This window comes from Taeniopygia guttata, chromosome 20, assembly GCF_048771995.1.
Source record: "Taeniopygia guttata chromosome 20, bTaeGut7.mat, whole genome shotgun sequence".
Classification (NCBI taxonomy): domain Eukaryota; kingdom Metazoa; phylum Chordata; class Aves; order Passeriformes; family Estrildidae; genus Taeniopygia; species Taeniopygia guttata.
Genome location: NC_133045.1, coordinates 1,016,148 through 1,043,888, shown reverse-complemented (window position 1 = coordinate 1,043,888; position 27,741 = coordinate 1,016,148). Strand labels below are relative to the sequence as shown.

At 43.8% G+C, this 27,741-nt stretch overlaps 1 protein-coding gene across 6 annotated transcripts; it reads right to left on the bottom strand.

The window, feature by feature from the left end:
- On the bottom strand, nucleotides 1-26,140 carry RBL1 (RB transcriptional corepressor like 1). 6 transcript variants are annotated; one of them, XM_030288635.4, is made up of 22 exons: nucleotides 25,476-26,140; nucleotides 25,219-25,352; nucleotides 24,078-24,278; nucleotides 22,682-22,746; nucleotides 22,462-22,590; nucleotides 22,196-22,356; nucleotides 21,407-21,456; nucleotides 19,587-19,770; nucleotides 17,956-18,122; nucleotides 15,962-16,074; nucleotides 15,320-15,423; nucleotides 14,638-14,775; nucleotides 12,896-13,060; nucleotides 12,588-12,723; nucleotides 10,447-10,713; nucleotides 8,246-8,370; nucleotides 6,409-6,585; nucleotides 4,960-5,031; nucleotides 4,691-4,775; nucleotides 2,927-3,078; nucleotides 2,341-2,505; nucleotides 1-2,116 (listed from the first exon to the last, which is right to left on the bottom strand). In XM_030288635.4, exons 1-22 carry the CDS (start codon nucleotides 25,605-25,607, stop codon nucleotides 1,946-1,948), a joined length of 3,093 nt encoding a protein of 1,030 aa, XP_030144495.4. In that variant the 5' UTR covers nucleotides 25,608-26,140; the 3' UTR covers nucleotides 1-1,945. The 6 variants fall into 6 exon arrangements, with proteins under 6 accessions (XP_030144495.4, XP_004175454.5, XP_072773234.1 ...); XM_004175406.6 differs by having other exon boundaries at nucleotides 8,246-8,424; nucleotides 25,476-26,134; XM_072917133.1 differs by adding an exon at nucleotides 24,641-24,917 and having other exon boundaries at nucleotides 8,246-8,424; nucleotides 25,219-25,618.
- Nucleotides 26,141-27,741: the final 1,601 nt, after the last annotated feature.

Here is a 27,741-nt window from a genome sequence, read left to right as displayed (position 1 = left end):
TACTTTTTAGTTATTTATTATAAAATACAGATTTACATGTGAAGGCACTTTGAAACCGTTACAAAATTTCCATGTAAGCTATTGTTTTAGCACAAAATAGTTTTTAGATCACCTAAAAAGGTGAAGAATTTTGAACTGCATCTAGTTGTAGTACATTCATTTTCCTAATTAAAAAAACACTACACATAACAAAAGCTGAAAAGGATTTTGGCTCCATCAGTTGTCTACTGTCAGAGAAGGCAGTGACAGTGTGGGGAGCAGAGACATCAGGAGATTTGCACATGATATTGAATTAAAACCATGTCAACGAAACTCTCATCATACAATACCATGGAAAGACTGGTGCTGTCATGCCTAACCATAAATTTCCTATCGTATTGCAGAAAGGCTGCAATCCTCCACTTTTTATCTCAAAATCGGAACACAAACATTAAAACTTGAATAAAATTAAAGGAAATTAAATAGCTACATGAAACCTATTCCACTGCATGGCCATTTCCTCATACTGCAGCTCTCCCTGGGCAAGCACCTTTTTTTTTAAGTAAAAAAGTTCAAAAAAATCAAATATTCCAAGTAGTTAATGACTCAAAGCCAAGTTTGTAAACTTTCTACTCCTTGCTGAGTAGCGTCCCTGCAGACCTACACTTAGTAATCAATTTCTCTTTCATCACTGCTGGCTAAATTCCTTAGCTGAGGCTACTCAAAATCATGGCAGTGTTCTCTGGAGCTGTGGATCTCACAGCACATACTAATCCACCCAGCCAATAAAGGGAACAGAGCCCCTCAACTAAGTCCTAGGTAATAGTTTTTTTTTTTTAGTTCAGTTACACAGAAACTGAAAATTACAGCGCTGAGAAGTTTCTCTATGGCTCTAACCTTAAATACAATTATAAAATAAGATCAAACTACTAATTTACAGTAATGAATAAACCCTGACTTTTCTCCATTTTGGTAAAATAGGCCCTACCAAATCCTTAGCATTAAAAACTCAGTCACAAGAATTGGATGCTGGAATTTATGCTTTTCCAGTGAACCCAAGCCTTCTATAAAACCTCACACATACATATCTCCTTATGTGATGGGCTTACATCCAGTGTAGATACTACACAAGAGGCTAAAGGTCTTCAGGAAAAAACAAGAGATTCAGTTTATTAAATGAATTTGTGCATTTGAACAGCTTTGGGATGACCAAACCCTAGCTGTTGATTTGAGCTAACTGTATTTCCTTATGGATGAGCTGCCATGTGTATGAGCAGCATCTAGGGCAGGCTGCTCTGTGGCTTCCAATGTGGAGCACCACTGGCTCAAGAGAAAGGGCTCACAGAACTGTACCTCAGTGCTTTACCAGAGTCCAACTTAAGTCACCACTATTTGTATTTTTAGATTATTGCCTTTGTTACTGCAAAAGTTGTCAGATACATGTCACAACATACACTTTAACAGAAGTTCTGACAGTTCAAAACAGCTCTTCCTGAGGCTAAATAATTAATTTATTCTCCTTCTAGTTACTCCACAGTAAAAGAATGTTTAAAATTCCATATTCTTTTCAAATAAGGCACTTTGCAAATTTCTTCTCCAAATATCAAAAGCTTGAGGTAACTTCACTGATTTCACTAATTTCTTTATAACTCTTATTCTAATAATAAAACTGGTATTACAAGCTGAGTTACACTCACAACTCATGATGCTCCATATGAGGTTTGAGAACATCCAATATGGCTTTCACAGAACACTCTTTTGCTAAAACAGCTCAGAGTAAGTTATAGCACAGTGTGGTCTTTGGGCATGAGATCACTGGCATTTCCTACATAACTCTTACTTTTTGCATCCTGTGGAAGTCAGATGAAAGTTCAGCGTTGAAGGAACTTGACAATTGTCTATATACAAAACCAAGAAATAAATATCCAGCTCCGTAACTTAGAGATCCCACAGAGAACAGAAGATTTTAGTGATTTGCTCTTTCACTGACAACATCCTGCAGACGTTTTAGTAGAACATCATCATTTTCCTGGCAGAGTCGCTTTGTGGGGGATTCAGTGTCACTGTCAATTGTTATTGCTCGCTTCTTACTCCTGTGTTCATCTTGTTTTAACATATTGTTGATGTCCTTCAAACTCTGTGATCAAGACAAAAATAATGAGTTACTCTGACTCCATTTCATACTTACTATATGTCTGAAATATGTTATCCTGCACCTCTGAGTGATGGACTCTACAACCAGAATTCTACCTTTCAAAAGTGAGAGACTATTCATTATAACACATCAGAACTGCACTAGACCACATCCTAATTAGATGACAACCCTTTCTCAACCACTTTCAGCCTTATTTTTGTCTCTACCTTGGAAGGGCTGCCATTGAACTTGTAGAGCAGAGCAGTTCGAGGTGTGAGGCAGGTGCCATTCTTGTGAGGCGACACGTACACGGAGTGCTGCTGGGAGATGCGCCGCGGAGACAGCGGCTGCTGCCGGATGCTGGGGAACGGCGACAGTGGAGGCGCCTCCATCTGCAAGAGAGGACACGTCTGCACAGCAGCTCAATCAGAACATCCTGAGAGCAGGAACTTCACACAAGAGAAGATTAATACACTTCCAGGACTTCTTTAGAATATTTTAACTTGTGGAGTGAAACAACAGATTAAGTAACGACCAAGCAACAGAATTAATCTTCCAGATGCCTTACAAAGACAGTCCACAGGCATTTGAGCAAACAGGTATTGCATTGATGTAAAGAATTTGGAACTGGGTTTGAAAACTGAGCAGCATCTACATTTGTCCTCTTGAAAGGCTGTTAAAGCAAGTGCTCACACCATTACCTCAAATTATCTGACTTGACCCACACTAGGTGACAAGACAAAGTTATTGACATACATTTAACTGCCAGGAAAAATGATTCTGTGAGTATTAATTCCAAAATACTTTACTTACCACATGATCCTGGTTTGTGATACCGTACTTCAGTGCAAATGACTTTACTCTTCCTACGTAGACTGTGTTGTAAAATTTAATAAGATCTCCTCTCTCTTCTGTTTCTGACTCACTTGAGTTCTCTGCTGCAGATCGTCCCAAGGAACTGCCAGCTTTCACAGATGAGTTTAACAATAAGAGAGCTTCAGATTTCAAAACTACAGCATTGGCAAACCAGACACTCAGAGCTGAACTTATGATGTCCAGCTGGCAAAAACTTGTCCATAAATTGACCCGTTAAAGACAGGAATTCAATAAATATGCTTGATCCAGGAGCAGGGTGTGCTGCAGCTGGTAATGAACATAAGGAGGAGCTACCAATTGCTGTGAGCAGGTTTGTGGGTTATGTCTAAAAATGCCAGTATCAACCTTTATTCCAAACTTGGAAATAGCTGTAGCAAGAAACTGTAGCACAACTGACCCCTTCTTCCATGTTTATTTTGGGGAGTGTGGGGAGTGGTACAAAGCCATTACTTGCTCTTAAAACTAAGTTTTAAGCAGTCTGACAGCTCCCAGCTTTTGGCTTCTCTGAAAGTCTCTTGTGATCAGCTAGAGAAGAAAAACTTGGTGCTCAACTCAGATCTGCAGCAAGGAAGCAATTTGTTCAGGCATATTCTGTTAAGTGGGAAAAGCTGCAGCCACACAGCAAGTGTACTTTTCTTGACGTTTGCTCCCCCCTAATTAAGCTGAAGTGCTACTGAATACAACTGTCTATGTCTCCTGCATTCTGCTGCCTGCCAAGTAAAACAGAGCAGCACACAAAGTCTCTGGCAATCAGTGCCCTGAGACAAACATCCAAAGCTCCAGCTGACACCCATAAGTGACTCCTTTGTCCATCTGCCTTCCTTCTCTCACAACACAAGCACAGCTCCTGTGAACTGGTGTTCAAAAGACCTGGAGTTAATATTACGTAAAGGAGACACGAATCCATAAACTGAAGAAAGTCTAGTAGGAAAAGCCACTGAAGAAGTTTGTAACCATGTGTATTTGTCTGACAAAATACCAGAGCCCAGTGTCACTTCAGATACTCCAAGTCATCCAGTAACTGTGGAGGTGTCAGGCAGGATTTAGATAAGATCAGTACTTTCAATAGCCCTGATAGAATCCTCAGCTGGCCTTTAAAAATGGCTCTAATATTCGCTAAGGCAGATGAATCCCACCCAGAGGGAACTTGTCACAAAGAACAAACTAAATTCCACATGTGTCCTGGTTACAGATCTGCTTATGGGTTCATATATGATCTGCTCTGCTTATGGGCTCATACATGGGCTTTATGAACGTCGGTTCATACATCTCTCGCTTTCCTGACACATCACTCAAAACAGGCATGGCACAGTTCTCACACTTTTCTCAAATACTACTCTTATCCCTTTGCTTCTCTAACCCAGAGCAAAGAAAGCATTACCTATTTAAAAGAAACCTGAATATAAGAAAATGGTGGTCCTGGGGAGTTAGCATTTTTATTTTCTGAAACATGTTCTTCCCACTTCAGTCTCCAGGATAGACGACAAAAAAACCCCACCATAATATTCCAGGTACTGCTTATCTTCATTTTTCTTTGTTATCAGAGTTGCCATCCAAGAAGCACTACAGTATCACTGATATACTAAGAAAATAGTTCCACCCAACTGTAAAACTTGCTCCACTTCTTATTACTTGACAGTTCAGTTCTTTAAAAGCCCCAAGTATGTTACTGAAAAGAGCAGATTCCTTTGCTGTACTCACCTTCTGTCATCTCCATATCTGGGTTTGCATTTTTGTCCAATGGAACATCATCAGAAGTACTTCTCAACAAGACACTCCTATAAACCTACAAGACACCAAGGAAAAACACTCTTGTCAAAGAAAGCAAGGAAGTCAGGAGACTAGATGAAATCCATCTGAACAGGAACAAGTATTACACTGCAGAGGATCTGACTTCTCTTATGAGCACAAAGACTTTGAAAAGCTGCTTCTGAGTTTTACAGAAAGTAAAGCCAATGCTATGGACTTACATGGCTGTTTGCCTGTGGCTGATTTCTGTAACTTTTCATTATGTCCTGAAAAGTTCTTTCCTCTTTGGTTACCTGGAAAAGAAAAGGCTATTGAAGACCAAATGCAAGCATGAAGGCTGGGCTTCTTAGGTCCAGTATGTAGCTTTTTGAGAAGTATTACTATGAATACATAATTTAAAAATATATCTCTAGTGATGAGAGCATGAAACAGCAAAGATTTTTCTTGTTCAGGAATTCCTTGTTTCTTAGCTACTAAAGCTTTTTGTTGCTTATGATGCTTAGGCATTACTCCTTTCCAGACTTTTCTTCCAGTGACACTTAAAATTAAAGAAAGGAAATATTATTAAGTCCAAAATGTGTTTTCTGAATTTGGAAACTGCATCCTTAACTTTTCTAAACAGAAAGTGGGGAAATCCTGAACAAGACATTAGGCAGGTACACACATGCAATTTCACCTTGCTTTTTTATTCCAAAATAGCTAATTTCTTAAAGCACTTTGTTTTTCAGCCATACATCTGTAATTTTAAGAGCAGACAAGCAACAGTTTTTGTAGTAGGAGCCAGGAGACAACGTATCAATGTCTCTGGCTAAGCTGTCAGGTCGCACACTGCACTGGAGACAGCATTCAAAAGTCTGTATTATAAAAAAACCCCAAAACAACTGACAAATTACATGATAAAATACAGAGCACTGACTATTAAATGGCTTTGCTATCAGTATTGACACCAGGTGAACCTAACCCATGCTGCAGTTAAGAGCACAGGTAGTCAGAATTTAAACATCAGTTTCCCTCCACACAGTGCTCCTCTTCATTTGCCCTCAAGAAAAAATAATCCAGCCTCCAGAATTTTGTGTCTGAATTAGGCTTGATGGACACTGTAGCCATCAGCTCAAATTTCAGTCAAACCAATAGTCCAGTTTCACAATCCAATTCAATGCCACCTTAAATTAAAGCTGGAAAATGAAGTAAGAAATTAACAGGCAACCATCTCAATTCCTCAGGCTGAATCATCAAAAGCAAAAATGATTTTTTGGGAAGACAAGCCACCTTACATAAATTTGCTCCTGCAAATTTAGGCACCTGCCTAATTCTGTAATTGTAACGGAATTTTTAGTTCAGATCAACAGATTGCCAAGATGACAAATGGGACAGAAAACAAATACAGGGCAGTAAGACCATACAGTGCTTTGTCTGTGTCAACCAGTGCTCACTGTGAATGCACTCAAAAAGAGAAGAAAAACTCTGTCAAGAATTTCCATCAGCAAGCCATTGAGCTAAGATATGCAAAACAAGGAAAAAACCATACTGAGACTTCATCCAATTCTTGGAAGGACCTTCCCCTTCCCTCCAGTAATATTACACGAATTAATCAGTCAAACTGTAAAATGCTGAACACACCTGATATTTTGAACATAAAGTTCCATTAATTTCTTAAAACTACATGTTACCTTTGCCATGATATAAAAAGCACAGAGAAGGAGCTGATCCAAATGCCTGTCTTTCATAAGATCGGCACAATGAACCAATGTGAATTCAAAACATGTCCATATCTTCCTGCACAAGTCATTGGAAACATCCAGTTTTAAGCACAGATCACGCAGGCGCACACTTGCCAGATGATACACCTGGAAGGAAAAGACACACAGTAAAGAGTGAAGCCAAACAAGCTTATCCTGGCCTGCAGAAATAAAAGACATCAAAGCACAGCTATTATAAAGGGCCACAAAGATGATTACAGGAAAGGAACACCTCTCCCATAAGAGATCTGGGAGGGCAGGAGTTGTTTAGCCTGGAGAAGAAAAGGCTCCAGAAAGGCCTTAGAGCCTCTTCCACTGCCTAAGGGGGCTCTAGGAGTGCTGGAGAGGGACTTGGAACAAGGGCCTGGAGTGCCAATGGATTCTCACTGCCAGAGGGCAGTTAGACGGGATATTGGGAGGGAACTCCTCCTTGTGACGGAGGTGAAGCCCTGGCACAGAGTGCCTAGAGAAACTGTTGTTACCTCCTTTCTGGAGTGTTCAAGGCGAGACTGGATAGGGCGTGGTCTAGAGGAAAGTGTCCCTGACCATGGCTGGAGGTGGAATGATTTGATCTTTTAGGTCCTTTCCAACCAAAATAACTCTGGAATTTTTGGATTCAAAGACTTAACTGTCCATTCTTCAACTGTTGAATCTCTAACACTTGCAGAAAGTCCACCTAAAAACATTATGCCTATAGCTTCTGCACCATATCCCTCACTAACTAATTAGGCACTTTATGCTGGAAAGACATAAAGGGGTAGTGTCATTTTCACTTGCTCTACTGAACAGGAGCAAGAAAGGAAACTAGGGGAAAATTATCATTGTAAATACAATGATCACTGTAAATGGAAGGTCAAAATTTGAAAAAAATACAAGTAAAGGTTTTAGCTCTTCTTCATAACTAAGAGAAATTATGTTGCCTATGACATGGTTAGTCAAAGACACAGCTACACTTGAAGCTCTCCCCAGCTGAGAGTAAAACTTCTAAAATGCAATGTTCCCGACTGGCAAATGGCTGATCAATTCTTACTCCTTTCTCAGAGAAACCTCCTGTCATGGGCAAAATTAACGAAACTAAAGTTCAGACAAAGGATGTGACTTACAAGTGTTTCCAGAAATTATTTTTTGTATTAAGATGTACCTTAAAGATTGTTCATGGTAAACTTCTTAAGTTCTATTGTATCTATACAGATATCGTCAAGGGGGAAAACCTCTGAAAAATAACTTACCTAGTAAGAAAATAACAGCAAAGAAAAATCTAATATTTTTGAGAGAGACTAATTTAGGGATATATTCTTTGTAGTCATTTAGACCAAGTTACCCTGCTTCCTCCAAAGACCCTTCACAAGATCAGCACTGCTGGGAGGACTTAAAAGTGGCAAAGGAGTATTTCCAGATGCTGGAGCCACAGCAGCGCAGCTTTGAATGAGCGAGACACAGGAAAACATCTCATGTCAGATCTGTCTAACCCTTGCTAATGTGGGGGCAATCAAAATAGCCAAGACAGGTAAAATCTGAAGTAAAGTATACATTTGGTATTTATTTATAGACGCTCCTAATTAAAAAGAAATCTCATGGGTGGAAAGGAGAAAACCAGACTCTCTGCAGCACTCAACATCTTTTTCCTTCTTCTTCAAGGTATATAAGAACTGCATGTGCCAAGCTTAAGGCACATGAAGACTGAAGGTAATGGGAGTTGCATGGGCAGGCAGGCTCCAGCAAGGCCACGAGAACAAGTACAGCACCCCTTCTGAGTAAGGACACTCACCTTCCTGTAGAACAGTGCCAAAGAGCCCGTTCTCTTTGGTTTGCTGGCTGCTGGCAGCTGCACTTCTTGTGCTTGATCCCCAGGAGGGTGGCAGGGAGCCTGAGCATCCAGTTTACATGGCTGGCCTAAATTAATTGAAATGGGGATCAAGGTGATTCCACCCATGTCATTTGCAACACCTGGAGAGGATACACATACCCAGAAATAAACTGGTTGCTCTCCTTATGATGCAGAATCAAACAGCAAATCAAACTAATATATGAACATTTGATACTAAAGACATTTCATCCTCTGTACTACAGTTTAAAAAGACTCTGACTCTCTGAGTTTTCAGAAATAGTAAAAATTACATTTCTGGTAAGGTTTAAAGGGAGAATCTCAATGTGAATGATCTTTTCTAAAGGTTGTCTTAAAGTACAAAGTTTTCAAGCAATCACAATTTCTGTACTTGGTTTTCCACTCTATTAGGGGAAGGTGGAATTCTTTTTTTTTATTATTCTTATTCAGCAAAACTGGCAGCATATCCTATACAGTCCTCATTAGTTTCCTCAGTAATCGAATTATCTTGCTGAAAATATCCTTAAACATGAGTAGTGCAGAATTTTTATTTTAATCTTTAACTATAGACCTGATTTTTAAATTAAGAAATGGCTATAAACTCATTGCTCATGTATAATTTTCAGAAATATTCAAGTATCACCCAATTTCCACAAAACAGAAGTCTCACAGTATTTTGCTAAAGTTAGCATGTAACTCTTATCGAGAAGTTCCAGAGCCTTTTGAGATTTTAACAGACAAATTGCAGTAAATCATTAATGGAGCTGAAAACCAAAATACTGCTTAATGTATGAGGTATAACTGGAAGAAGCACAAACATTATCTTTTCTTCAAGAGGAGAAATCCTCAGTGTGTTTACCAGGGATCAGATGTCTCCAAGGATGCGATGTTTATATAAACTTAACCTTTTTTGTTGCTGTTGGAGCTTAGGATTGCTCCTTTTGTTTTCTTTCTTTCAGGGAATTTTCTCCCATAAATTTCTAAGAGACAAAACCGACAGACCGGTACTAAAGAGAGACAAAAGAAGTTGCCACAGCTCAAGGTAAAGGTTTGGCTGGCTGCTGTCTTTACCTGGAGTTTTTTCTCTTTGGAAGGGAAAGGATACCTTGAAATTTTGGCTGGGTAGTGAGAGGCTGGGCTGAGCTGCTCGCCTTCTCCCGCTGTTGGGTTCAGAGGAGGATGGTCCAAGTGCTGTTTACTGTGGGGAGTTCGCTGCCGCTGCCAGAGCCCAGCCCTGTCCTGCTTCTGTGCCCTGAGTGAGCGATCGCTCATGAGAGCAGCCCCTGAACTGGGACTTCACTGGCACTCTGCCTCATTGGAAAGGGCCCCTCAGGGGAAAAGACCAGGATCCCGACCCCCAGCCCCTGCCAGAGGACGCATTTTCCCGGCTGTGTGAGGCAGCTGCTGCAGACAAGACCCCCACCTGCTCCTGCCGTTCTTTTGCCACTGCTCTGAGTTTTTGCTACACTACAGTCCCGCACCCCTGGAGTTTCTGCTACATCTCATTTATTACTCTGAGATCTGCTCGCCTCTGCTGTTCCAGCTGCTCCCGAGGTTCCTGCTGCAGCCGGAGGTGCAGCGGGCCCGGCTGTCCCTGAGGGCTCCAAAGGAACCCCTTCCCCATCCCTTCCGCCGGCCCGCCGCCATTGCCGTGCGCAGAGAGGCGGCCGAGCCGCGCCACAGCGCCCCCTGCAGCCGCGGGGGAAGCATCGCCCCCGCCCTGCCCGGCAGCCAGCGGCGCCCCTGCTGGCTGTGCCCGGAACTGCGCCGCGGGGGAAGGGCCTGAGCCGGGACAAGGCCGCGCCGGGTCTGTGCTCTGCCGGGCTCGGTGCTTGTTTGCCCGGCTGTACACACACACGCTGTAAGGAACTGCTATTCCTCTTCCCCTATCTTTGCCTGAAAGCCCCGAAATTTCAAAGTTACAGTAATTAGGAGGGAAGGGAGTCATGTTCTCCATTCCAAGAGAGGTTCCCGCCTTCCTTGGCAGACCCCTGTCCTTCAAACCAGTACAGCCATTGTTGAGAAAGTAACTGTTTTTTCAGAAAGAAAAAGCAACACACTTTCAAGATGCATGGTTGGCCTAAGCATAGCTTAAGACTAAAGAAAACATCCTAGTAGAGAAGAAAAACAGCAGGAATTCCTACCATGCAGTGGAATAGTGACCTTCTGTCCCGCTTTTCCTGGTCCTGTAGTGGTTGTCATGGTCAGCACTGTCTGGGCAGGAGACACTGACATGTTTTCAGCACCAATGCTTGATGTCGGAGCAATTGTCAGCTTAGTTCCTTTTATTAAGATTTTTTCCATCCGGATTTCTTTGGGGCTGTCATCACCAAAGAGCCTTCTCTTAGCACTTCCAGCTGTAGGAGAACTGTAGCGCTCATGAACGGAGATTGGAGACAATGGCTGCATGTCTGGCATGTCAAGGAAGAAAAAATAAACCCAACAAAACCTTAACAACAGCAGCTTAATGGAAATACTTCTGCAGAGAATGGGAAAGGATATCTTCCAACTACACCAGCAGAGATCACTTACAGCTCAGGCCTGCTCTCAGAGCTCACCGTTCTGAGGTGATAAGAACAAGATCTGTAGTCTGACAGACTCATTTTGCAGTCACCCCAGACAGCACAGTTCTGCCATCAGGTATCACATGGAAGCTGAGCTGCCACTCAGATCCACAGATACTGAGGAACACACAGGATCATAGGTACTTATTCCAGTCAGCCTAGCGATTAGGAATATTTGCAGGCGTTTCTCCTGTGAAGACATTCCTCTAGAGGAACACTGACCACACTCCTTGGACGTGCTATCTTCCCTATGTTCTCACTTTCAAACTCTCTCTAAACTGCTCCTAGTCAGGTGACTCCGCCCTCACATAGCCCCAGTTCCTCTCAGGCTTTTCCGCTGCTTTCAAACATTTACTCCAGCAATAAACCTGAAGTACACAGCACTAATGTACCAGGCTTCTGCTCACAGGGTTCTTACACTTCTGCTGCAGTCTGTCACAATAACAGCAACAAGAATTTCCTATTTTCCATGAATCAAATTATCTGGATAACTGGCCAAGATTGATTGGAGACTGCGGGGATTGAGAAACACGGACCATGCTATGCAAGCAAAGCCCATTTACTACATTAGTCACCAGTATTTATAGTTCTCTAAGTTCTGTACAAAATTTTACACTCAGACCCCTTTGCCCCTGTTCCTGTAGCAACACAATCTTTTCACTTATCAGGTCCCTGTTACATTCCTTTGCGCCAGCAATGTCCTTGTTACATCTTTTCTCCTCAGAGCAGTCAGAGTGACCAGACATGATATCTTTGCTTTTGATTTTGCCTTATCTCTCCCACAGCTTCCCCTGTGCCAGGGCCAGAAGGTTGGTAGTGCTACCCAGCTCAGCTTCTGTAGCTGTCTGATCTTCCACAGGAGACCTTACTTATAACTCTACCAAGATGATTCTCTTGGTACCAAAGACAAATAAACATTTCCTATCCCCACCATCCTCCCAATTGAATTTAGGAGAAGCCTCTAGTACCAGATTCTCAAATATGAAGCTGTGTCTTGCACAGCCTTCCTCCCCATATATAAGACACCATCTCCAATCTGGCTCCTCTTCCATCAGTGAACCTTAACACAGAAACTGCTTGTACATCTCCTTCCTGAGGAGTATTTAAAAAAACACCAAACAGCCTTGTTTGTTGCCAGACAAACACCGAAGGAGACAACATTACACAACCCACCAGTCCATGGAGCACATGCAAGAACATACGGACCACTGTCTGCGATACAACAAAAGCAGCAATTCCTAACTAGAGAAGCATGCAAAGGAAACAACAGTGCTGGCACTGCTTCTGCACCTTCACTGTCAGGAAACAGTGCTGTGTGAGATCCAGGAATCTGCACAGAGCAGCTTCAGAGAACAGAACATTGTAGGCAAAGCATTATCCTCCAGCCCTGCACAAAAACAGTTCTGTAGGAAGCAGGAGTAAGTGTAGCTCTGTCACTGTATCTAAAAAAGTGACAGTGATTAGATGATAACTCACCTCAGAGTAAGGTCACCCTGGCATCAAGCCAGCAGCAAAATCTGCTCCAGTCCAGAATGAAAGCACTGTCTGCTGCCAATGAGTCACAGCACTGGTTTGATGGGGTGCATTTAGACCTTCTCTTAATCAAATAAACTTCATAATTCTGAACTCAATCCAGATTCAAGCTTGCTTTTCACAATTACAAAGACTAACCCCCTCCCCAAATTCACACATTCAAATAATATCAGAAGCCTTGAACTTACCTCGTCTTAAACTCCCACCAAGATCTGTCCGAACCTCTTTCACTCGAGGATGAATTATGGGAGATAATGGCATCATGGGCAAGTGCCCAAACCCACTTCCTCCATTGCTGGCTTCAAAATTACTGGGAAATATTACCTGAGAAATAAAAAATGTCAGTATAAGATATCAAATTAATTTCCCTTCTTTGTGACAATCTATTTATAGAAGATTTTCTGCAGTAATCATCTCATTTGAACAGTTTTCTGTGTAAAACAACAAGTGAGAAAAAGAACATGAATTTCCTAGTAACAGGAATGAGATCACATACTTCTTCACAGGTTGGGACTTTGTTTTCTGAGGCCTCAAGTGCATCCCAGAGTGCTGAGTGCCGAGTCCAGGCCAGATTCTCCAGGATCTGTTCCTCAATGCTATTGAGGTGCTTCACCATGTCTCTGGAAAGTCCTTCCTCAGACCGAATCAGCACTTCAATAACCTGATGACAATGACACACACACACACAGAGCAATGTCACATTGCTCATGTTTAACACCATCTAACTGCTATTTATTTCAGGCTCCTGTTTAAAACGTCAACACAGAATTGCTCCAGTCTCCTCACATCTTCATCTTCCCCAACCCTCTTATGATCCCTTTTTGTTTAACCCCCTTTCCCAAAGCAACCTGAGGGCTGGAAGATGACAGCAGATATGCCATCAGTGCAGAACAATCCACTCCACGGGTTTTTAGGGCCCTCTCTCACCCATGCTAATTGTGCACAAGTAAAAGCACTGGGCACACGCAGCACTGACCTGGGAGATGTGATCAGGTACAGCTGCTCAGCAGGGGATGTGACAGCCCCACCAATTCAGCTCTTGCAAACAAGCAGCCCATAACACGAGGAGCTGAAAACCACTGCTTTAAAGTTTCATTTAAGAAGCACTCAGAACCCTTAACATGGATGAATGGGGGTTGAACAGAGCTGACTGCAGTATCATATTCCAGCACAAGATCCACCCTGTGTTACTCCTGTCAGAGGAGCATTCAGCCTGTTTTGCTAAAGCTCTAGGGATGGAAATGCCATAAAAGTTCCCTGGAAGACCTATTGATATGTTTGGTTATTCCTGCTAGAGAAGCTACACCCAGAGAAAAAAGTTACAAATGTCACAAATCTCTCTTATGTGAGACCTTTGCAATGGCAATTTTTGTCCAAACAAGAGTGCTGCAAGAATATACACTGAATAGCTGAGAAAATTAAAATCAAACATAAATCTGTTCCATAAAGTTGGATGAGCGCCAGTTTGGATGGAGCCTACCATCAGCCACAGCAATATTGACAGATTTGTTACAGCTCCAGTGCTGCCCTACAGCTGAGGAGTAAAGGAAAAAGGAAGGACAGATAATGAACCAGCTTCCTCAAAGGCTTCCATTTTTTGGTTGCTGTCATCTAAACAGAACTACTTGATTTATTCAGAACTAACCCCAGTTAGGTTATCGGCTAGGTATCCAGCAAAAAATGCAGGCATATGGATGGGTGATAAAAGGATTGAAGTAGACGAAAATCAAGTTACACTGGAAGTGGGGAAAATGTGATTAAATGAAGAGCAAAACCAGAGAAAACCCTGGAAAAGATATTCTGTGTTTTGTTACATAAAAGAAAACCCCCCCAAACTTAGCAAAGCAAGCCTGTGATAAGTAGTAGCAGCCAAAGGCAACATTTCAGATCATTTCAGTAGCTATTTTAGAACTACATTGTAGTCAATACATATAAATATCAATAAAACATATGCTTGAAGGCTTTAGTCCAGTTAAAATTGATCTGCAGTATGTTAGAGATCAGTGCAATTTACAAAATGGGGTTTTTACTTTATATTTCAGCTTCAGCTCTGGCATTACACCTTCCAAATAATACACTTCAGGACAGTCAGAATTTAGAACAGGCCTAATGCACAGTTAATATCAGTCCTTGTCTTACCTGACTCCCTAGGGAGGAAGAGCATCGTCCTCTATGACTCTCAATCCAGTAACATACCATTTGTAATACAGATGCTGCCCTAAGCCAGTGTTTATTTACCTTATAGAAATAGAATGGCTTGAGGTCAAGAACTTCAATGATCCAGGGGAAGGTGCGAGGGGAGCTGTAAGCAAAGAGCACAATCTCCAAACAGCAGGCGAGGAGGGAGCGGTGAAAGAGATCCTGTTCCAGGAGAGCCTGGAGAGAGCACACAATGGCACTAGCCTCAGATTTGGGAAACAGAAGTAGGAATTTTGTGGCACTAACACTACACAGCTTATTGTTGGAAAGAAGCCAGCTTCTTCTCCCATCCACAAGCTCCTTTTTGCAGGGAAGCTGGGGAGAACAGAAGTAGAGTAACAACACCAAAACGATCACATTTTGCATGCTATGGACAAATGAACTGGCCTCCTTGCTGTGCAACATAAAGCAGAGCAAATGCAGTGCTGTCTAACATGAAGTATTAGTACTGTTCATTGGGTAAAGAAGATAATAAAAGTTATCTGTCCATAAAGTTGTAATTCTAGAAGGCAACACAAATTCAAATGTTTAGTTATGATAGTTATATTGGTTTAAATAATAGAAGAAAAATACATTTTGGCAGTTCCCATATATTTCCCCTTTTTAGTATTAACAACATATATAGAGTGCTTTACAGTGCTTTGTTCTGGAACCGCCTGAAGATAAACTCCAAGAAACAGTTTCAAAAAGTGTTCTAATCTTTCACTGGTTCTTTACTTACAGTCAAATCCTTCCCATGCAGTCTCCGTGTTTCTTGTACCATTATAGTCTCCAAGATTTTATAGTACAAGATCTCTGCCAGTTTTAATCTGTTTACAGCAAAATCTGAAATTTAAAATCAAGAGAGATTAAGTCCAATGCCACTGGCACAAACAGGGTTAAGACTAAACTGAGCAGCACCTGTTCTCATCCAAAACAATAGTTCATGTGAGTACATACATATTTTGCAAACAGAAAAAAAACGTTCAGAAATCCACTAGTCCCAGGTACAGCATGAAAATCCCTAAGTATTTGAAAGGATTATTTATTGTAATATTTCTTGTGATGTAATTTTGCAATAATAATTTTCCTATTTGCTTTCAATTTCCTTTAAATTATAAAGCTAACAAGAATGCAAGTTTCTACTTATTAAGAGTTGCTTTTCCATGATTTCTTGGTTATCCCAGTTTGAACTACAGCCTTGGGTTTACTCTGCCATAAACTTATTTTTTACAGTGTACTGCTTAACAGCAGCAGTTTTCTGCTTGGGTGTATCCTGGAATAAAACAAACTTCACCATATAAAATACAGAAAACAGTAGAGGTATGCATTCTGTTTGCCCTGGTTTAGTATTTTGAAACACCCCATGCCTTTCACTCCATACCTATGTGAGATCCTGGCTGCTCATCTGTTGACTGAGTGTAGCTGCAACAGAAGGTCTCACCAATTTCCTTTACTCTGCTCATGATGCTTTCCAAGGGGCTGCGGGCACAAGACCTGAATCCAAAAGCAAAGAAAGCCTTGTTTACATAAATTAATATCCAGTTTAAAAATAAACATAAAGAAACAACAGCAACCATAAAACCAAAATAAAAGGATAAGCCAATTACACCAAGCATTCCTCATCAGCAGGAACCTGTATTACACAGACAGAGGAAAACATAAAACATACACAAGTATTGGGTCCTCTCTTCCTAACAGGGCCAGGGCTGATATGCAGCTCTTGGAACAAATACAGGAGAAAGCAAGAACCACAGCAGCACAGAGGAGAAAGATGAACCTGCCAGGAGTAAGGATACTACAACAAGCAACCAACCAACCAAAGGCACCCACGACACCACGCAGGCCAGGCTCAGTTTGAGGCAGCACAGAAAAGCTCAGAGGGAAGAGGCAGCAGCATCTTCCCATTTCCTACCAAGACTGGGAGAATTTATGAACTCCACATTGTCACTGCCATAAAAAGGGGCCATAGTATCTCTGGCTGGAGATGCTCTTTCTGAATGCTTCTGAATTTTCCAGCAACTCTGTTTTAGAGGACAGTGGCCCGTGGCTGATGTCAAATTAAGACACTAAATTACTCTGAAAAGCCAGAACTAAAATCAGCTACGGTTTTTCTTTGAACAAAGCCTTCTAATTAACTTCAAAGCTTTTCAATGTAATTTTAATTTGAAAAAGAAAATACTGAAAAGCACAGAATATTACACAGTCTCAACTATAGTTTCTCCATTTCTTCCACAGACACAGTATATATACCAGGGTGCTTGCTGAACTCACATCCAGGATCAGCAAAGTACTCACCACAGCTCTCGCCAAAGGCTTATGTAATTCTTGTTCACATTTTAATATTTACCTCTCACTTGACAGTCTGGTTTATTATTTGGAACAAACACATATCTTATCAGAGATTACAGACACATTAATGTCGTAATTGTACAGTATAAATAGTATCAGTCCTTATATAAAAACAATCAAAGAAACATTCAAAACAAATACATCCCACATAGCACAGCTGTAAACTTTTAGGAACTAGTGCTAGCAAAACTTTCAAATATACATAACTCCACAGATAAGAACAGTAAGTAGTATTTTTACCTGTTTATGATGGTTACTTTTAAAGAAACATTGCTTCTGGACTTCAAATATTAAGTACTAACACTAAATGTCTATTTTGATTCAAAAAATACATCTGGAGACACCATAACACAGCAGGACCTTAACTTGGAAAGGCATTAGGCAAACACCCAGCATCTTTACAGGTATTTACTATTCAATTACTGCTTTTTATGAGCTATGCTCAGGGAGGAAGGCAGTAATCTGAAGTGTGCTCAGAGAACAACCACCAGAACATCCTGAGTGGGTGCTGCTGCTATTCCAGGTCAGCACTGACAGTGACCACGGTCACTGCGAGGCTCATCCTCGTGCCATGGGGTAAGACCAACACACTTACAGTAGTGTGAAGGAAAAATGAACAGCCTGTAGGCTGCTCTTAGTTTTATCTTCCCAGCTGAGGGTGAAGACTGTAGCTTGTTCACCTGAACAAGCCCTTCTCCAAAACCTCTGCCAACATGGTTTCCACATTGGTAAGTACTTGTTTAAAATGTAAACAAACAAAAAATACATTTGGCTTTCAATCAGACAGACAAATCAGCACCAGCAAAAGCTGAAGCCCCATTAACACAATGGTGGTGACAAGTCATATGGGGGGGGTGTGCGTGTGTTCAGCCATCCTTCTCCAGATAAAATCATTGAGCAAAGAGAAGACGCTTCAACAAGACATAATACAGAAACACAGACCAGAATATTCTGCCCCAAAGAAAAAAAAAAACCCAAAAGATGAGTTTCTGTGTCAATGAAAGCAGCTGAAGTGGACATACTCACTCAAAAATAGCTGTAAGTTGTTCACTTGGTGCATTTTTCAACCCAGCCACCATGCTCTGCAAACGGCTCACGCTCTGCGTGGCTGAAGCCACAGGAGTGACAGCAGTTTCCTTTTCTCGCAGGTATCTTCTCCCAGTCAGTGGAGTTGAAGGTGCAAATGACCTTTTCTGTCAAAAAAAAAAAAAAAAAAAAAAAAATCAGCCAACAAAACTGTTTTAATTACCTTCCAAATGAGCATCTCCTGCAAAATTCCTTCAAAGATTAAAATTACACCTCTAGTACAACCACACGAAGGCTTCACTTGTGAGCTCAGAAGTGACTAAAAATGAGCCGAAGTTTCCCCAGGACTTCATAAATATAAAATATAACAAATCTTCAAGCAGCCAAAAATGAGCTCAAAGAGATTTTACAACTAAAACACAGTAAAACAAGACCTGAAATCTTAAAAGCTGTAATTTTTTAGGCTCATTTGAACATTGGAAATACAGGGCAAGGAAGAGAAAGCACATGCTTCCATTCTCAGTCCCTGACTGCATTAGCTGGGTGACACAAGGAGTGGGTGGCAGAGCTGCCCAGGAGAGGCTCACAGGAGAACATTCCTTGGGAAATGGGCCTCCCTTCACCCTCCATCCAAAGGATGAAGTGGCACTGAACAGATGGAGCTGTGTGGACTGCACTTACCTATTTGTATCCTGCTCTCTGGAAGTAATACAGTCATGTTTTTGGATTTAATTATCTGAACTGACAACATTCTGAAGGTACAAGGCAAATAGTGAGAAAAAGTGAAGCCTGCAGTCGTTGTGCATAAACATTAATATTATTATACAACAGAAACAGAAGCTCAAAATTAATAAAACCCTTTCCAAACTCCCATCTTTAATTTGCCTGAATATGGAATACACTTATATTTGGGAGAAAAAGCTAAGACATATGATTCATTTACACTTGCACCAGCATCTTAGAATAAGAATTTTTTTATTTTTTGAATTGAAATGAAAATCAAATAGCATATGGTTCTTACACACAGCCAATACTATTTTTCCCCCTTATCCAAGATTAAAAAGTAATCAAGCAACTGTTTTCCTGCATGTCAACTTCATTAAATACATTTTACATTTTTAACCACAGTGAAACATTAACTCTCTTTATAAGTTACATTTTGTAATGAAGAGAGACTTTGCTGGGGCTTATGCATGAATCTTACATTCCATAGAAGATCAGGAAAGTTGACTTTTCCTTTCCTAAGAAATGAAACAGTGGAAAAATTAATTCAGTGTCAAGCTTTTGTGGTATGATTATGGGGTATAAATGAAGCTTGATCAAAACTAAGACATACATGTGTAGGAATTTATTACTTAGGGAATCAATTACTTATTGATTTTTCTGGCACAAAACCAAACTATACACATGAAAGTGTACTCATTCTGTTTAAGGAATAGTTCTTTTAAAAATTCCACAGGAAAAAAGATACCATTTTTTCTCCTTATAGCAAGACAGCACTGAAACTTGTGTTCACCATCTTCCTCTAAGGAAGAAGAAATTTCAAGTCACCTCAATGATTCAAAGAGTGTATAAGGGCAAGAAAACTTGAAGGAGATCTTCAAGTGAGCTTGCCATGCTAAATGAATCACCTTTTCAAAATGCTGCTGCAGATGACACTCCATGTGAGTTCTTGCTGCTGTTTTCTCTCCTGGCACATCTGCAGGGAATTTTCGAGTGCCAATTTCTTCTTCAGCATCAGCTCCCAGGAAAACTCTCTCATCAAAGTCACCCACAGTCAGAACATACTCTTCATACTCTTTATTCAGTGTTTTGCTGAAAGAGAAGCCCAGGTTTGATACCAAAGGTTTAACTGTTGAAGAAACAAAGAAGGTGCCCCAGGAGTGCAGGAACAGCCCCAAACCAACACAGGGCCAGAGTTTCATGCTCTGGACAGCAGTGCGTCTCCCAACCTCCCTGAGCAACCTGCCCCCCGTCATCCCTGCCTGCCCTTGGACCCAAAACCTCTCCAGGATCACTGCAGGAATCACTCTTCTACCAGCATTTGCATCTCAGTAGGAAGAGGGGAAAAACCAACTTTGCTTTCACACCAGTTGTGAATAAACCAATCTGGAAGTGCTCAGCTGGTCAGAGGTTAAATCTGTGCACCAGGGAGAACTGCACCAAACTCACTCTGCTGCATTTCTGGGTTTGCCACTCTGTAGCTCATAATTCTCCTAATGGTGCAGAGGAGGGGAAAGTGAGGAGTTATCTGCCTGGGTTTTATTTCTAAAATCACCACTGACTTGTGATACCAAACAAATCCTTCAGCAAACCCAGCTGGAAAAAAGGAATGTGTAATGCCACCAAGGTTGCAAGGCTTTAAACATATACTTGGGAAGTAGAAAGAAACTTCACAATGAAAATCAGAAATGGCTTGAATGAATAATCCTGCCTGCAGTTGGGTCAGGAATGCAGTTCCAGCATGTATAATAATGCAATACAACAATGTATTCACAACACAAGCAACTCTGTGATCCCACAGGAAACCTGACTGTATCACATGCTCAGCTGCTCCATGTCTTTTAGGAAAACGTAAAGGTCTGTGTAAAGTTGGAGAAAAAAAAACCCGGAGACGCTTACAAGAGTCTTTGAGTGTCAGAGTACTTGCAAAAGAACAGGGACTACTGTATCACTCCATATAACAGTGTTACTGAAGGAATACTAGTAATCTTAAAGTATAAATACTAGGAGAAAATCAATGTTCAAAGAAATAAGTTTATATCTAAATTGAGATGTTATCTACATTGTTAAAACAATTGAGTCTGTGCTCAAAATTCCCAAAGCAAACCAACAAGTAAAAAGCTCACAAACAAAAGGCAGAAACAAATTAATAGGCAATTTTACAAAAGGCAAAAAAGATTGACAAAGATTTTTTATAGTTTGCATTTAAAGTAGCTTTCAGAAGTTAATTCATAGTTTCTGAAACAACTGCACTTCCGTCCCACAGAAATTTTTCACCTCCTTTTTGTGGCTTTGCAATTGTAGCTTTGTTTCCTTTTGAATCCATCTGCTGTATCCACTGATTTATACACTCAATTAGAGATAGAGAAATAAATTTAGAGATTTCCCTACTTGGGAATAATATGTGTGTAGAAACATATCTGTAACCTTCAGAGCCAAAGTTTTAGTTTGCATTATATTATTCAAAGATTACAGTTGCCAGAGAATCAGTGCAAGCACCAAAAAACCAGATATCAAGAAAAAAATCTCTGCAGCTTGAACCCCTGACATTGGCTACACCTTTGATCCAGATAGTGTTTCAGCCAGAGAGCAGCTTTGGTGGTCAAATAATCAAATCCCATTAGACATGGCAAGACAAAGAAATAGGAAAACTGAGATTTAGTACACAAAGGCACGTGCTTTAGACATGAACCAAGCCCTGTCAATGAGAACAAAAGCTGTAACTTACCTATTTTCTGTAAAGTTGCAAAGATCCAAGAGACAATCTCCTTTTAAGATCTAAGAATAAAAAGCAGAAGTATCTTAGATAATAAAATCAAAACAGTTTCAAGTGTGAGAACATGATGGTTTTAGTCAAAAAGAAAACGTGATTTAGGTGCATAACTGGACTCTTTTTTTTTGACCTAGATCAAAGGGCTACAGTGCCATTACCAAGACAGAGCACAAAGCGCAACTGGATCCAAGCTCCAGACAAACTCAGTGCTCAGAGCCAGCCCTGCAATGCGACATCTGCTCATTGCTGGCTTAGGGACTGACTTGATGAGCAACTACAAAGAAACTTCCTCAGAGCTTGGAAAACATTTCCAGGATCAGAACTAGACAGGACAATTTGTACATGTGCAACCTCAACCCCTCCTTCTAAAGCATTTTGCTCAACTTCAAGAAAAGCAGCAGGAACTACACTCCCATGACACACATCCCATACAATTATTTCACGAGATCACTTTTTTTTGCCTGAAGAAAACACCATCCTTTATGATTCAGTTTCACACTGCCAAGAAAGGAAAGATTTTTCAGTGACATAAAAAGCTGAAACAGATGAGACATTACAGCACACATCATCAAAAGTGTGAGGCAATTCTGCTCCTGCTAAAATGCAAAGAAAACCTGAGCCAGCCCGAGTTCCTTTGCTTATTAACAAGTTCCTTTGCTCTCCCCTGTGGAACCTGCATGACTTAAATGATCTTGAGACCACCACGGAGCACCACCAAGTGCTCATAAAACTCGCAAGATGTACCTTCCTATCAAACAGCTTTGCAATGTATGGTTTGAAGTAGTGCTCCTTTATGCCTTTAGCTTCCACGAGGAGCCCGTCATGCAGCTCGCAGAGCATGGCAATGATGCAGGGAGGATCCTCAGAGGCTTTGATCTCCAGAGTGTGGAATTCCACTGGTAAGCCTGGGAACCAGGAGGAAGGGGGAAGACAACCAACCTTCAACTTCATTTCAAATGAGCCAAGAGAACAAAGCACAGTTGATTGTAAATAATCTATCCCCACCCTACCTTTAAATGATGGATTTAGCACATCTCTTCTGTTTGGACACAGAAGGGCATTGGCAAAAATCAGGTCCAAGCAGCACAGAAGTAAATGATAGGAATTTACTAAATCATCTCCAATCATACGGAAATTACCTTTAAGAGACAGCACATCATGTCAAGCAACACAGCAGAAGGTCACAGCTGGGAATGTATACAAACCATGCAGGCAAAGCAAGCAGCTTACCCTTAGTGTACACAAAGAGAGTCCAGCAGAAGTTGAAGAGATCTTTGACGCTGCACGGCACCCGTCTGTCAACAAGAGAAATAGGGGGAGAAGTTACTCTTCAGTTCCAGGAAATCAAACCTTGTTCTACAGTTCAAATTTCATTCCATTTCCCTGCTTAAAATAACAGCTGGAGCTGCTGTCATAATTCCACACTAAGGCACAGTCTAAGCTACATGTCCCGAGTTCAGTTCTCACTGCCTGACAGACAATGCCTGACCTGGCTCCACAGAGTGTCCTGCACTAACCACAACTTCTCAATCCTGTTCCCAAGCCAAAGGCTGCTTCTCGACTCTGACCCTGCCACACTATTCTGCTGGTTCGTACCTCCCACAGAACCCTCTTACGGGTGGGGAGGCGACAAAGGCTATATATATTCCAGTGATGGCTTTTCCAAAATATTTTACTAAAGCATTAGCCATTTCTTCACTACAGGCAATTGTAGCTTGTACTACAACTCAGCTGCTGACTCCTGTTTGGAGCAGAACTATCCAAGCCCATGGAGCTGGAAGACCAAGGAAGACATGACTCAACCCACAGAGCAGCCAAAGCTGTGGTGGCACCAACCAACACTGCTCTGAGAAAGGAACACCAACAAAGCACCCAACAGAGCACCTCCCCCTGCACTCTGCCTGTGGATGTGGAGCTACACTGGAGCACTGCACCACAACAATGATCCCCCCTCACATACAGAGAACCCACATGAGCTGATAAAAACACCTTGCAGATCCATAGCTTGGCTCCCTCATCCCAAAGGTTATAATCTCACTACAAAGCTGTCCCAGCCAGATATTCTTGCAGGGAGTATGGACAAGCTCCTTTCAGTAAGGCAGACATTCCATGTGTGCGTTGAAGATGACACCACACGTTCCCAAATTTGTCAAAAAATGAGCACATCAGCTGTAACTTCCCCCCACTTGGTGTTTCCACTTATCTGGCAACCACAGCAAACACCTGGCAGCGCAGCGTGGAGGTCACAGGACGTGACAGCCCTTGAGCAGAGGGATCACGGTGTCACACCAACCCCCTGCCAGCACTGTGCCAAGACAGAATACTGCTGTGCTACTTCAGCTATTTCTGCTAAATGTTTGAAGTGTTGATCTCACTGCACCTTGAAGCTAACCTACCTCAGGGTACCTCTCCCCACCACACCCTGACACTCTCACTGTGGGACAGCTCCTGTTACAGCAGCTGCATGTGCAGCTGACCTGAGCTGCACCCACCGGGCTCAGGGGTGGCTCTGCACTGGCTGCATTTCAGAGTCAAAGAGACCCCATCACTCTGGAAATTAATTTTCGTAAACTTGTATTGGGTATAACTCCTTCCAGGGAAAAATCACATCAAATCTAAAAAATACCTCTGCTTCCTGCTTCGATGCGGTTTGGAACTTTCTTCATAAGGGTTTTGAAATATATCAAAAAATATTGGTTCAAACTTTTTGAAAATCACAGTTGACACTTCAAAATTTCTCTCCAGCCTCTCAACTCGCTCTCGGAATTCCTGGGGCAGGTTTGACATGTCCATCCACTTCTTCATTTTGCTAAAAAACTGAATTAAACTTAAAAGAAAGAAGAAAAGTCTGTTTTGAGCTTTAACTAACTTCCATTCTAAAATTTTAAAAAGCCAAAATGTAACATACTTGCTCCTTTAAAGATTGACATAATTACTATGTAGGTTTACAATTTATTTTGATTAGACTTCCAAACTGCATGTATCAGCTTTTTGCCTTTTATCACTCTGGGGTTTCTCCTTGACCTTTTTTAAGGCACGGGAACATTAACTTGATGTGGAGGCTGCCAGCATGGCTGTGTAGAGCAGGGCAGTGGTGAACAGCAAAGTGCAGGCACAGCTCTGCGAGTGTTGAGGTGGAGGTAGGACAGGGAACAAAACAAGACAAGAGTCAATGCCTGTCAAAGTTACCTGCGCAAAAACCTGTCAGCTGGGGATGTAAATAACTGACAACTCCTCCAGCAGCTCAGCAGAGAGCGGGGTCTTTAAATGGAATGAGCAACATTCCGGGCTCCATGTCCCCAGGTCAGAACGCCGGCGACAGGGCAGCTGCTGCCGGGGCCGTGCAGAAGGTGAGTTCTGTGATCATCTGTGCTGCATTCCCAGAAAAACCAGCGTCTGCCAGCACTCCATCGAGATTTGGCCTGAATCCTGAGTCAGGCACACGTTGTACCGGGATGGCACGCGCCTAAATGTTTGTGGTAAAATTAACTACGGAGAGAAACAACTGGCGTGTGTAGAACAGCAGCTGGTCCGACATGGGTGGTTTCCTAAAGGCTTGAAGTTGGAAATTACGCATTTGCATCTAATTTCCATCTGTAATAACAGCGGACTTACTGCTTTAAGCTCGCCGTGGCTGGCAGCGCTGGGAGCGAAGGAGAGGCTCCCGCACTAGCGGCTCTGGCAGGGCAGGGCAGGGCAGGGCAGGGCACCCCCGGCGCTGAGTGCTCGGCCCCAGCCGGGCCCGGCCCGGCGGGCGGGGCGCTCACCTGAGGCGTGCGGAGCGCAGGATGCGGGTCAGGGAGACGCCGTTCCCCTCCATCGGGCTGCTCCCCACGGTGGGCACGCGGCTCCGGCGGCAGGCGACGTACAGCGCGCAGGCCAACCAGTGCAGCGCTTCGCCCTGCGGGCACGGGCGCCGCGGTCACCGGGGCAGCGCCGCGGCCACCGGGGCAGCGCCGCGCCCCTCAGGCTCGGCCGGAGCGGGACCGCGTCCGCCCGGCCGGCCCCACCCGGCCCCGCTCACCTCCAGGCTGTAGGTGCCCCGCAGCGCCGTGAAGTCGCGCAGCGCCTCGGCCGCGCTCGCCGCGTCCAGGTTGAGCTCCCGGCAGAGCCGCTCCACGGCGGCGCCGGGATCGGCGGGCGCCGAGCGGGACATGGCGGCGAAGCGCGCGCCAAAACCGCCGGAAGGGCGGGGCTGCTTCCGCCGCGGGGCGGGGCCGGGGGCGCGGGCGGGGCGGCGGTGGCGGCCGGCGGGGGTCACCCGGGGTCACCCGGTGTCACCCGGGGTCTGTCACCCGGTGTCTGTCACCCGGCGTCACCCGGTGTCACCCGGTGTCACCCGGGGTCACCCGGTGTCACCCGGGGTCTGTCACCCGGTGTCTGTCAGCCGGCGTCACCCGGTGTCACCCGGTGTCTGTCACCCGGTGTCACCGTCAGCAGGCGGACGCTCGGTGCTGGCAGGTGCTCGCGGCCCGTTCCCGCGCAGGGCTTCGGGAGGCCGCGGCAGGAGCGGCTTTTCCTCGGCCCCCAGCGCCCTGGCACACGCGTGGCTGCGGCATCTTCTCGGCGGCCTCCGGGCCCCGCGCACCGCGCCCCGCAGCGCCGGGGATCCGCTCCGCTCCCGTGCCGCGGCCCCGCTCCCGTGCCGCGGCCCCGCCCCGATTCCGGTCGCAGCGGGCGCTCAGAGCGCTTCTAGGTCCCAGTTCCACCGGAACCGGCGCCGCCGGACGGGGCCCCCTCGGGAGCGCCCGTGTCCGTCGGAAGCCGTGGCCACGGAGACACCGCCCGCCCTGTGGGCAGGAAAGCGGCTCCCGACCTCTGGAAGGGGCTGGAGTCACGCGGCGTCCGCAGCGCTGGTTCGAGGATAGGGAACGGGGCTCTGAACCCGCCCGTCACTGGAGGATACCTGAACCACCTCCCTTCTGCTGGGACGGAGAACACACCGAGCACGCCCGGCGGACCCCCCGCCCCGGTACTTGCGGGATGCGGGGATGCTCAGAGGCGCGTTCAGGACCCGGCCCCGCCGCACCCGCTCACTCGGCAGCCTCTGCGCTGCCCCGACGTCCGACCCCACTCAGAGATCCTGGGGTTGGTTCTTGAAAATGCTCTTCTGCAAAGTGCAGGGATCAGTTCGTGGGATCCGCAGGCTGGTCCCTCACAGAGAATAAAATCAGTTTAGTGCTTTCCAAAACATAAAAACCACCATTAATCCAACATATAAATCTATCTGGAAAATACTGGCCATAAGAGCAAGGAAAACTGCCTGTCATAAGCAGACAGGAAATCTGTTTCATTTGTGGTATTGAGACTTTGGGTCCCACAGGCTTATTTATTCCTTCTGGACCAGAGATGTGTCTTCCTCTAGGTGAGCCCAGCTCTGGTTTTTGTGCATCTTTTCCTCTATCAGAAATCTCTGTCCTTTTCTGGAGGGGAAAAAAGACATAGTGAGGTTTTCTCTTACAATTTTGTTTTTCCAAAGAATACGGGCAATTCCTGTACAATGTCTCCCTGTGCTATAGCACAGCCAGCTGAGAAACTTACAACCAATGCTTGGCAGGAGCCCAAAGAGAGGAGAGGCTGGAGCATCTGCCATGGCTCTCACTCCCCTCAGTTCCTCCTGCAACAGCTCCAGGACACTGCTGTTTCTTGAAACCTGAAGGCTCATGCCGGGCTTGCCTGAACCAATGTGTTCAGGCAGGCTGGGACTGAGTTCCAAGTTAAACCAGTAATGTCACATCTCATCCAGACCACTGGCAAGCGGAGCCAGGTAGTGGTGCTGTATGGAGTTGTTCATTAATTAAAATCCCACTGGAGGGAGAACAAGGCCACACAGGGAGTGAGACCGATCTTCTGCTTGGGCTGAAGATCTTGCATTGTTTTATACCTCTTGAGGTGAAATCTTGATTCTTCAGAAACCAATGGCCTCCAGGCACCCCTGGGAGCACCATGGAACAACCAGCATCCCCAAAAGCCATGTGGGAGAGTGAGGATGATGTTCCTAAGCCTGCTGTCCAAACGCACAAGGCACACTGTGCAGATTGACAGGAAGGGGATTGAGAGAGAAGCTGGACTTCTCCTCCCTCTGCTTTTCCAGAGATGCTGCTCTGCAGCACTGGCAGCACTCTGTCCTGGCAGCACTGCCTGCTGTCTGGTGCCCATGGCCAAGCATGGGTGCTGTGGGCAGCTGGGCACTGCTACACGGGGTGTGAAGCATCTGGGGGCTTCACCAGTGGCTGAGTGCCTGGAAACTGCTTTGAAGTTGTAAAATGTGAGGAGATTCCTCACATTTG

What these genes read in the sequence shown, in the direction of transcription:
- RBL1 (XM_004175406.6), bottom strand. Translation starts at nt 25,607, where the DNA reads ATGTCCCGCTCGGCGCCCGCCGATCCCGGCGCCGCCGTGGAGCGGCTC. An exon ending in CAACTTACAGCTATTTTTGA is followed by an intron (nt 16,075 to 17,955) that starts GTGAGTATGTCC and finishes TTTTGGATTCAG; the next exon opens with GTCTTGTGCCCGCAGCCCCT. An exon ending in GGTCACTATTCCACTGCATG is followed by an intron (nt 8,425 to 10,446) that starts GTAGGAATTCCT and finishes TATCCTCTCCAG; the next exon opens with GTGTTGCAAATGACATGGGT.